This window comes from Polistes dominula, unplaced genomic scaffold, assembly GCF_049000335.1.
Source record: "Polistes dominula isolate Pdom_NZ unplaced genomic scaffold, Pdom_raw_medaka contig_12, whole genome shotgun sequence".
NCBI lineage: Eukaryota > Metazoa > Arthropoda > Insecta > Hymenoptera > Vespidae > Polistes > Polistes dominula.
The window spans coordinates 3,992,862-4,004,599 of record NW_028301116.1 but is presented as its reverse complement, the minus strand read 5'-3'; the positions used below and the strand labels follow the sequence as shown (position 1 = coordinate 4,004,599).

At 28.2% G+C, this 11,738-nt stretch overlaps 2 protein-coding genes across 5 annotated transcripts in view; both read right to left on the bottom strand.

Moving 5' to 3' along the window:
• Positions 1–1,083, bottom strand: part of Miga (mitoguardin) — a 35,106-nt gene extending 34,023 nt beyond the window's left edge. Inside the window, exons 1-3 of the mRNA XM_015321453.2 lie at positions 849–1,083; positions 525–672; positions 178–321 (exon numbers count right to left, since the gene is read on the bottom strand). Coding sequence (XP_015176939.1) covers positions 178–321; positions 525–672; positions 849–941 — 385 coding nt within the window. The 5' untranslated portion in view covers positions 942–1,083. The remainder of the gene's footprint in view (positions 1–177; positions 322–524; positions 673–848) is intronic.
• Positions 1,084–2,372: 1,289 nt separating this feature from the next.
• Wdr33 (WD repeat domain 33) lies at positions 2,373–10,880 on the bottom strand. 4 transcript variants are annotated; one of them, XM_015321440.2, is made up of 9 exons: positions 10,777–10,880; positions 9,570–10,037; positions 9,125–9,394; positions 8,759–8,910; positions 6,382–6,479; positions 5,798–6,158; positions 5,489–5,700; positions 5,045–5,380; positions 2,373–4,940 (listed from the first exon to the last, which is right to left on the bottom strand). In XM_015321440.2, the coding sequence occupies exons 2-9, from the start codon at positions 9,891–9,893 to the stop codon at positions 3,535–3,537; spliced, it is 3,159 nt and encodes a 1,052-aa protein (XP_015176926.1). In that variant the 5' UTR covers positions 9,894–10,037; positions 10,777–10,880; the 3' UTR covers positions 2,373–3,534. The 4 variants fall into 4 exon arrangements, with proteins under 4 accessions (XP_015176926.1, XP_015176900.1, XP_015176918.1 ...); XM_015321414.2 differs by having other exon boundaries at positions 10,337–10,851; XM_015321432.2 differs by having other exon boundaries at positions 10,360–10,851.
• Positions 10,881–11,738: the final 858 nt, after the last annotated feature.

Here is an 11,738-nt window from a genome sequence, read left to right as displayed (position 1 = left end):
TTAAAATATATGTAAAATATCATAAATAAAGTAAACCAAAAACATAACTTGTTATATTAAAAATATAATATCATGCATGACACATTGAATTCTGTACATATATATTACTTTTTAAGAAAATTTACTCATTTGTAACGATTAGAGTTAATTGTATAATCTTAGTTATGAGTGACTTACCTAAAACACCGTACTGCTGTGGAGTTAATCTTTCATCACCCTGAGTACCTTCTGGTAAAGGAGAGATTATTGATGCTCGTTCACTAATGTGACTCCTACTACTCGCTTCGCTTCTTCTAGCCCATGATACTTGAGATAGTGCATCTATGACAACAAAATGTATACAGTATTTAATTTAGAAGTATGTTGCAATGATAAGAAAAACCGATGTGCTTCAAATTGTACACAATATCATAAAATGTAAATCTATTTTTCATCGAATAAAGAGCTTAATTACATTGAATCTAGATTGTAAATTGGAACTAAATAGATTATATAAAGCTTTATTATGAATACGTAAATATTACCAAAATTGGATTTAGCATTGGCATATCTTTGTTTTAGATCCCTTATGGATCTTTTCGAAGGAGGTAATGGAAGTCTTCGTCTTCTTTTTAAAAATTGTGCCAAACCACCGAGCAACAATGAACCTCCAGTCAAACAAATGATAAAAATCTAGAAAAATATATAACAAAGTTTATTGTCATAACTTTTCATAACTTAACCTATACTTAATTATTATTTTCAAATAGAAAACACTAAAGATTATTGACACATTAACATTATTATATAATGTTCTAGGTTTTCAATATACAATCATTCTAACCTATAAAAAAAGGATGTCAACTAACCTTTTGGTTTCTAGATAAGTGAAACGCCGGCAAAAAAAATATGCAACGTGCATATAACGATCCCAAATATTGTCGCGCATTAAAATTAAACATCGTCAACGTGGTTGTGTATAAATAATATCATTCACTTATAATACATACAAAAAATTAATGCAACTCGAAATGCACTCACTCGGTGTGTACGCCGTATACCACTGATAATCACGATACCCAAAGGTACAGATGGCGGTAGTTACGCTTCGTTGCTGGGCATGCGCAGTTCGATATAAAATAATTTATATAATTTTCTAATACTTTCATCAAAACGTAACAAAATGAGCTGTAATATTATGTAAATTTAACTAAAATATGTAAAACCATAAATTTATTAAATATCAATTAATGGATTATTTCGATTACAGAGGAACGCAGTTTAAAATATTTTATTCTATTACTACATAATATAACCACGTTAATTAAATAAGAAATACGAATTTAAATAATTATTTAATCTACAATAATCATTCATTTTATTTACCTGTGCGTATAGTGTAGCTAAAAATTTTAAAGATTAAAATATACAAGAACTCTTTTAGTATTCATTAATTGTAATTTGCCAAAAACTCACCTCTGGGCCATAACATCATTAAAAATCTTACATTATTATTATTATTATTATTTCTATAACGTCAAACATAACATGGAATTGAAATAACTCGCATGTTGATTTTTATTAAAATAATATATTACAATATATAAGTATTAATTATAATTATTTTATTGTTAGATAAAATAAAGAAAATTTTGTTTTTTACAGATCAATTAAAATTGTATCGCTATGCTCTTTTTTTCTTCACGAATCAATATAAGATCATATACTAAAAGAAAAAACAAATACGAAAGATTGAAAAGTGCGAGTTCAATCTAACACGTGTATTCTACCCATCCATTGTGATCGTAGGGGAAATAACTTGCATGACAAGTGCATAGTGGGGGCACTTCTTCCCTGTTGCACTTGTAATTCATATTTTGTCTGCACCTATCGCTGAGATCACTTTGAGCAAAAAATAGTAAATCATGTGCGCACGCGCACGCCCGTTTAATATATTTAATAATATTTAAAATTAATTGTAACGTCATCAAATAATGAAATACTTTTTTTTCTTATGTTACTTCTTTTTGTTAATTACAGTTTAATGTTAAATATTATCTGTAAATTAGATTAAATTAGAAATTAGAATCGTAAACTTATTTGTAAACTTCTATTTCTTTAAAAAGAAAAATTTTTAAGTTCAATGATTTAACATATTAACTGATTAATAATGGTCCTTTCTCAAACAAGAACAATAAATTACCCTGAAACTTATTGTTAATACATTCGATTTTCAGAGAAAGCAGACCACCTATGAATAAGACTGGACTATAATAGTAATAATAGTAACAATAATATAAATTATATACGGTAATATCGTAAATATATTAGAAGGGATATTTCCGAATGTGCAGGGATCATCAATATATAAAATTTCAAAAATTTTGGAAAAATTATAGTTTTAGATTTTTATTACTTCAATAGAGCTCTTAAATTTATCATTTATTCGTGATGTATGCTAATAATTTAATTACGAATTTGTAAGTTATATTATATTCCTTCTCTCTCTCTCTCTCTCTCTCTCTCTCTCTCTCTCTCTCTCTCTCTCTCTCTTTCGTTCTATCTTTCTTTTTTCTATCTATAACAAAGTACAGAAAAATGTTGTTCTTGTTTTAATTAGTCTGGTATTATTTGTTAGTTTGATGCTTTTAACAAACTTAAAAAATTAAATGCTTATTATCATTATATTTTTCTAAATATTATAATATTCGTTATTAAACTGTTTATTTTATTTATTTTTATTTTATTTTATTTTATATGATCGTCAAGTTTGAGATCCTCATCTCATTATTTGCACAAATGAGTATGGGAACACAATGTTTCAAATAAAAGTTCTTGTGCCTTGCTCTATTTTATTATTAATAATGAATAAGTAAATTGTTTTCGTCTCACATAATCGCCGATTATTAATAATTTACAGGCAAATATATAATTATTATTTTTTTAGTGATTTCGATAATAATTCATATTTATAATCCAAAGTGAATGTCTTCATAGTAACGTTTCATATGTCACTTTATCGTATAATATTGTTGTTGATATCGACTACGTAATATATATATTATATATATATATAAGAATATAAATTTATATTCTTCATATATTAGTTAATAATAACTATAATATATCAAATGAACGTAAATTATGCTTTTTAATACCAATAATCCTGTACATAAGTTTATTCACCTTCAACAATAATTTGTAATTTTTCCACAAACTTTCACTTAATCAACAGTTTCGATTCTGTGATTCTTCGAATTTAAAAGAAAAAAAAGAAAAAGTGTATTTATAAAGCAAATGCACTTTTCACCGATAAAAGTCATATCCATAAATTAGCAATTAATGCTTTAATTATCTTTGTAAAAGGCGTTATAATGCAACCAACATGAATTAGTATATTACACGGCACTGCTTATGACGCGTCACCATTTAGGCAAAATTATAATATTGAATAATACCAATGCAACCAGTGCAGTTCCTTCAGTTCGCATAGGCAGAATGTAATTCATTGATAATTGTTTTGGGCAGACACTTTTTTCATATTATTTAACCCTTTCAATAATTGTCTCTTCCTCTCGTACCTCTTGACTGATCACTATCACGTACTCTTCCACGATTGTTATATCCGTTTCTTCCTATATTATTGTCATTAGGTCCACGATTAATTCCACGATTAGGTCCACTTTTGTTACAACCAAAGTTACCGAAATTAGAATTGAAATGATTTGGCGGATTCTGACCACCGACATTTTGTCCACGAAAATTTGGCCCGAATCCAGGACGATCAAAGTTGGGTGGTCCAGAATTGGGTACACGAAAGTTTGGTGGTGTTCCTTGGAAATTACTGTTGAAAGGTGGCCCTTGATTTGGACCAAACGGTGGCATAGGATTTGGCCTGAAATGTTGATTAGGACCAAAATTCCCATTAGGAGGTCTAAAATTGGGACCGAAACCTCCCGGTGGCGGTGGTCCATTAGGACCAAAAGCAGGATGCATACCAGGATGATGCATCATGTGTGGTGGCATTGGACCATCCATTCCTTGAGGAGGCATTTTATTTTGCATACCAGGATGTTGAGACATGTTTGGATGTTGAACGAGATTTGGAATTGGTAGTGGCATATTAGGATTAATATTTTGCATGTTATGATGATTTGGTAAATGGGACATATTATTTCCTATATGAGACATATTACTACCCATTCCAGGTCCAATATTTAATTGAATATTTTCCCGTTTATCAAAATTACTGTTCGAAAAATTACTATCTGTTTTTCTAGAGCTACTACTCATAACCTTGTCATCTTCCCAACGAGATCCATCTCGTTCTTTATCTTCATATAAGTCGTTTTCAGATGATTTTTTTAACATAAATCCTGGCGAATTAATATTCCTAAAATCTTTGTCTCCATAATTGCTTCTTGCATCGTATTCTGATCGAGATCCTGGTCTACCAGGTCCACTGGCTGCGTTATATCTTAAATCTTCATCACTCGTTCGTTGCATATTTCTTGAATCTCTTCTTAAATCTTCGTCTTGACCTTGGAAGGAACCATTATCATTGGATTTACCAGAACTGAATCTAGTGTCTCCATCACTTGATTGTACATCTTCCGAAATGACACCACCAAATACTGGTTGATGAATTTTCGATGTTCGATCACTAGCTCCTCCATCACTCCAACCAATCAATTGGTCGAACTTTCGTTTTCCGCCGCGATTTAAAGTTTTAAGTAATTCTGGATTTTGTGCAAATTTCGAACTAGGTAAGGGTGGAGGTAGATCAATATCGGGAACTTTAGAATAGTCTATTTCTCCTTCATCTTGCAAATAATCTTCCGTCTCGTCAACGTTATTTAATGGACCCACGACGTCTCTCAATTCATCTATTTCACCAGAAAATACTAATTTATTTATGGCTTCATTTCCTTTACCAATTGCTTCCGATAATTTTGATCCCGCTGTAACAAATAAAAAATTATATTTAAATATTAATATTAACTTAATTTATAAAATAGCAATAAGATACAACAAAATTGATCTGACTATGAGATAATATTTTTACCTTCAACAGTTATCATTTTCCCATATAATATAATAGCAGTAGGAGTAAGTTCGCTTAACGGTACAGCTCCTGGCGTTGTTTCAATTAATTGATTTACAAAAGCATTCAAGGCTTCTACTTGTTCTATATCTTCTGGTTCCATTTCATTCCATTGGGCCTGGAAATTTCTAGGTATTGGCTTACTATATGGAACCTTTTTATTCGTAAATTTCTTTCCTTCGTCCACTGCATGATCTAAATCTAATCCAGGAATTTCTCCACTCTTATCTTCTAATTCGCCATCAGCATTAATTCTATCTTCTGGTCCCATGCCAGGTATTACCGCTGCTTCATCGGCTGTAAAAAATAATAAAAAACTTATAATATCATTATATTTATTTATTTATTTCCTATATTTAATTATAGTATATGAAATCACATTTATTATGTTAATTATAAACTTGCCTATTTCATGATCATCAACTCCTGCTGTTCCAGCAGGTAATGTATTAAGATTATATTTGTCTCTCATAAGATCACCGGGTCTGTTGCGTGTCCAAAATTTAGAAGTATGATCATTACTTCCAGAGCATAGAATATGTCCCAATGGATGCCAAGCCAATGTCCATACTATACTATCATGAGCTTGTTCTATTGCACCAACTTCTTTGTCAGCTCTAATGTTAAATAAAAAATAACACATATTAAAAAAAGAAATATAATAAATATATATATATATATGAAAAATAGATAATTCCAAATATGTTTACATACCCGACATGCCAAAAGAGTATTGCACCATCGCTACCGCCACTGCAAAAAAGTCCTTCATGACTTGGATGCCATGCAACACTAGATGCCTCTTTTTTATGACCACGAAAAGTTTGAACTTCTTGATTGAGATTTCTGAGATCAAATAATTTAAGCAAATGATCTCGCGATGCCGTCACTAGCCAATTACCATTCTCATTCCACTTGATATCCATTACTGTTGATTTATGTGCATGCAAAGTAGCAAGTGATTGTCCACTTTTTGGATCCCAAAGCTTCACAGGTTGTTGATTATCTTTGCTTCCTGAGATGACTAGACTTTTTTGTGGATGCCAATGTACACATTTAACATCTGCACCATGACCTGTAGAGAACAATATCATTAATTATTATTGTTATTAAGAAAAAAAAGATGATTTACTTTTAACGTTATTTTTACTGAACAAAAAATGACTCTCATTGTATTAACATTATAATATCTACAATAATTAATTTCAAATATAAATAATATCTCTCTCTTTTGTATGAAATTATTTAAAATTAATTTAAGAAAAACAAGATGTTTTAAAAATATATTAAAATTATACCCCTGAGAATTCGTTCTTCGTGGCAGCGTAGAAAGTCCCAAATCCTGACAGTACCATCATCACTACAAGTTGCCAGTTTATGATCCGTTGGACTGAAACTACCCACCCAAAACACAAAAATTACAAATGGACAATGAATTACCAAGTATATAAAATAGTAGTTGTTTTATTTGTTAAATAATGTATTATTATTATTCTTGTTACTATTATTATTATTATTATTATTTTCCATTTACACTGCTATTATTATTGTTGTTATTATTATTATTATTATTATTATTATTATTATTATTATTATTATTATTATTTGAATATTTTCTTTTCATATATATATTATTGTAAAACTAAATTCATATATCATATAAATTGTAATGGAAAAAAATATTAATCATAATTTTTAAAAAGTAATACAGTGATTATCAAAAAATTTCTATTTGTATAAAATTTCATATTTGCAATTAATTTAAACATATTTAAAAGAAGAAGGAAAAGGAATCAAATTTCAGAGAAATATCTTACGACTTTCATTAACACAGTCATCAAAAAATAGTAGAAAATAAATTAATAAATTGTATTATTAATTTCTTCATTGAATCCAAATTTTACATGCATACTCTTCCCATAGATGAAATAAATAAGATAAGTAGTACTATGAACTATAATTTTTATTGTTTTCACTGTAGAGAAAACATTAATTATATATATATATATATATATATATATATATATATATATATATGTATATATTTCTACACATGCACATGAGAAATCTACATTTATATATTTTATTTTCTCGTATGAGACATCTTTGCAAATAATTAATAATTTGAAATAATTGAATCTGATCACGAATATAGGCGTATATATAAAACTTCTCTAAACTAAATTGAATTGAATCTCTTAAATATATATTTGAATTTGGCTATGAGAAATTATCATTTGAAAGTAAATTTTACGGATAAGTTTTTCAAACGATATGGGCAAGAATGTACCTCCTAACAAAAATGAAATCTACGTATTTGAAATATTTATTTGTATGTTTTTATCTTTAAAGCTCTTGTTTCTATAGATATGGCAGTTGCTTAAAGTTTGGTCAAATTTGCATTTTCTACTACAAACGTACTTTAAGGAACAGACAGACATCATCGATAAATAGAATGTTTAATGTATGAAATAAATATTGTAAATAAACAAAAAGCCATCTCCAACAGTCATATCTGGCATTCAAGCGAAGATCTATCACCAAGAAAAGTGGTTAAATCGTTTTAATCCTGTAAAAAGAAATAATTCAACTCTTATGCCACATGACTATCGGGCGATAGATTCAATTTGATATTGTTTTAAAATTTAACATTTATTGTACAAAAAAAATATCTGATATGTACATCAATTGCATTATATCTCTCTGTTACTCCCCCTCTCTCTCTCTTTCTCTCTCTGTCACTCTTTCCCTAATTCGTACATACGCACTAATGCAATTATACACTCACACACACCTTTGCAAAAGGGCACAAGTGACATAAATGAAAGAAAAGGTACTTTATTAACAGAGTCATGCAATATCTTTGTTCAATTTGTTTTTTATCGCAACTTGGATGATGTAAAGGACAGAGGATCTTTATTTTTATTATTATTCAATGGGAATCTCAGCTAGGTACTATGGTTCATATATATATTTATATTTGTCTTTCTTTTTATTTATAAATGTAAAATATACATCTTTGCCCAATAATAACCTAGCCATATAACTCCTTAAATCGAAAAAATGTGAAGAACTAATATGCCGTGACTGTATGTCGTACCTGCACCACATCTAATCAATATTATATCAGACATTGAAGATTTTATTTAATGTCTTTTTGTTTGGAGGTAGGGAAGGAGATGATCCTAACAACCTAATACCATAAATCGTCAAAAAAAACAATGTATTTTTTTGTAAATAAAGTTGACAATTTTTACTAAAAACGTCATGCTCACAAAAATTACAATTGAAAAGTAACGAAATTAATATAATAAAGAATATTATATTATACATCTCGTATTTACTCGTATTGTAAGATAATTCTTTCATTAAAGAACAATTTATTCAAAAATAAATCTGACAGCATGATTGACTTATTGTTTTGTCTCATTAGATTTATTCTAATATGAAGACAAAAATGTTGGATAATTAACTTTGAAAATTTCCCATTGAAAGATTTTTAAAAATATTCACCTATGTACCCATATAATTATTATTATTTGTCTATAAATAATATAAAACAAGAAGGAGAAGAGAATGATAGTCACAGTCAATAATATCCTACCTACTGCAAAGATGAATGAATTGATAACAGTGGCGCAAGAGACATAAGGACTAATGAGGTGGATGCTATACCTGAGTCCTCTAATTGCTTCTTTGTGTGCTTGGAACATCTTCACATTGTTCATGTTGCTCTGCCAATATTTAACATAACCCGCATGATCTCCTGTCACCATCCAGCTCTCGTTGTGCGACCATACCATTGTTCTTACAGGACTGTCATGTGCCTGAACAAACACGTAAACATTTGTGTAATAAATATTTAATCCCAGTATGCATATAAAATATGCAGAAATTAACTATTTGTTTAATTATAAATATTAGTACGAATTGATAAACTTATAAATTTCTTCATCTTCAAAAATCTAATAAAATATTGTGCATATTTTATATGTATTTTATTATAGAAATCAAATTTTCATTTCATTACTTATAGCATACCTGAAGAATAGTTTCAAAATTAAATGTAAGACCGTTCCACAAAGTAAATTCGCCGCTAGATGCTCCGGTAACTAAACGTCTACCTTCCGGTGTCCATGCCATACAAAATATCGGGCAACGCATTTTATTAGTAGCAGTCTTTACAAATCTCGTAGTGACAGCATTAATTGGATTGTCGATATAACTTGGAGGTGGAAGAAGATCGGGATAATATATGACATCTGGTTGAAGAGCACGTCTGTCCCTGTAATCTCTTTGCCATACACGGTTCTGTACATAAAAAAATGTATAACTATATGTTAGATGTGTGTTTACATATATAACTGTATAACTGTATTTTAGATGTGTATATTACATATGTAATAATTAATCAATTCAATATATATTGTAATTTTGTAAATGTTAGCAATTATTATCATGTTTTGTTAAAATTATTTGGAATTACCTCTAAACTTTTAATAATAGCTGAATTATAGTCAACCGTCTTTCGCATAACAGATTTTCTAAGTCTTTTTCCATCAAATTCATCTTGTAAAGTATCCTGACCGCCAGCTACTACTTTAGGGGCGTGATACGGTCTGAACGGTTTAAAAAAACCACGATTTGCCTCTCTATGATTGGTATATCGATGTTGATAACTTCCAGAGGTATTTATGGTTGTTAAATTAGGAGGTGGTGCTGATAAATTTGGTGCAGATGGTGGTGGTACTGACATGTTAGGCAAACTTATTGCCGGTGAAAGATTCGAGAATTGAGTATTGGTTGACATTTTCCAAATATTTTATTTACAGCTTACTCTATAATAATATTAAATATCCTAATAGGATGATTCGTGAATAAAATAAAAGACGAACATTTTTAAAAGCAGCTGTTTAAAATTCGCATGTCAACAAATCCATATCCTCATTTAATTCTGAAATGAAAAATCAATTAAATCTATTATAATATGGAAATATCAACTTTTATAAGTAATTGATTTTATTTATATAATATTCATTACATGCATGAAAAAATTATTATTAGGATATATAATTTTTTTGCAATAATATTATACTGCGCAACAATGAAACATAAATAATTCAAAGATAATATGTAAAATAATAGAGAATTTATAATTTGTTTAATGTATAAAATAGATTGAAGTAAAAAATATATAATATATATGACAAATATAAAATAATTTATAAATTAATTATGTTAATTTAAACTAACGTGTGTTCCTCAGATTTATATACCTCAACAAAACTTTCAACTTTCTATCTTAATGTTAGTTGAAATATAAGTTAAAGGTTAGATTATAAAGTCTGTTACAAAATTACTCCGTTGCTCGTTAATTTATTATTATTCTTGATAAAAATAATAAATTATCTTGAATATGAAAAATAACAGTAGCCAAACAACCTGCTGTTTTCCTTGTGATGTAATTTTTCAGGCTTTATATCACCATACGCTCATAGAACAATTAATCCCTTTTCACGATTTGAAAATATATGTGAATATATTATATATGTGTATATATATATTATATACACATATATTTATTCTAACGTTGAACACTTTAAATAAAAAAGAGAAAAAAATAATGTTGAAAAATATAAAACATCTGCATTAGATTCTAACTCGAACACGTCGAATAAACTACAATGGATTACCAGAAATTAAATTCTATCTCTCGTCACGGACGCTACTACAGTTTTCGGGCAACGACATCCGCTATACTTCCTCTAATACATATTTCCAGATCGTGTCTCTCAAATCAAATTTATTTTTATGCATTATTTGCATTAACCAATAATGATCACTACATTTTGCAACTGTCCATGGGTTCTTTAAATTCATTGGCCGATTGAATTTTGTTATTTACATTGACGAATAGGAATACATTATGGTGAAAATGTCCCTAAATCTTTTACTATAGTTTAGCGTTGATTGGACGCTTTGTTGTACTGTGAAAAAAGCATTAATTACTAAACTTCTTCAAAAAATGAATTTTATATATATATATATATGAAATATATATGCAAAAATATATAAAATATCTCGTATATGCGATATCCAAATGTAGTTATTTATAATTTTGTATTGAGATTTCCTTATGTCATCAATACACGTGTGTAAAATAAAAAATTATAAAATTACGTATTTAAAGACTATTGTCATCAATTTTAAGCAAAAAAATTTATATTGTTTTACATAGAATAATAATAATTAATTATAAATTTATAAATTATCATTTATACAATAGCCAATTTGTATCGATGTATATCGATTATTTAAATAGATAAATATGTAATATACATAAGTGAGATTAATATACGACACGTGCAAATATAAAATTATTGATACTTTTAACAAGAAGAGAGATAAAAACAAATACAAAAAAAAAGTTGTGTAATTAAATAAACGTAAAACTAAAAAGTAATCATTCAAATAAAAAATTTTAATATTTTAGCATAAATTTCTCTAGAAATATTAAAATATTATTGTTATATATTTAAAATTCGAGTTTTTTCCAAATGTATAGATATATATCGTTGAACAAATTAGCACATTTAAGAGATTTATTTATGCGAAAAATTACGAAAAAAAGATATTTTAGCATAGATTCACGTTC

Coding starts and splice junctions, on each gene's coding strand:
- Wdr33 (XM_015321440.2), bottom strand. CDS start 9,893: ATGTCAACCAATACTCAATTCTCGAATCTTTCACCGGCAATAAGTTTG. Junction 6,480..8,758: donor GAAGCAATTAGAGGACTCAG/GTATAGCATCCA, acceptor TTGGGTGGGTAG/TTTCAGTCCAACGGATCATA. Junction 5,381..5,488: donor AGTTGATGATCATGAAATAG/GCAAGTTTATAA, acceptor TATTTTTTACAG/CCGATGAAGCAGCGGTAATA.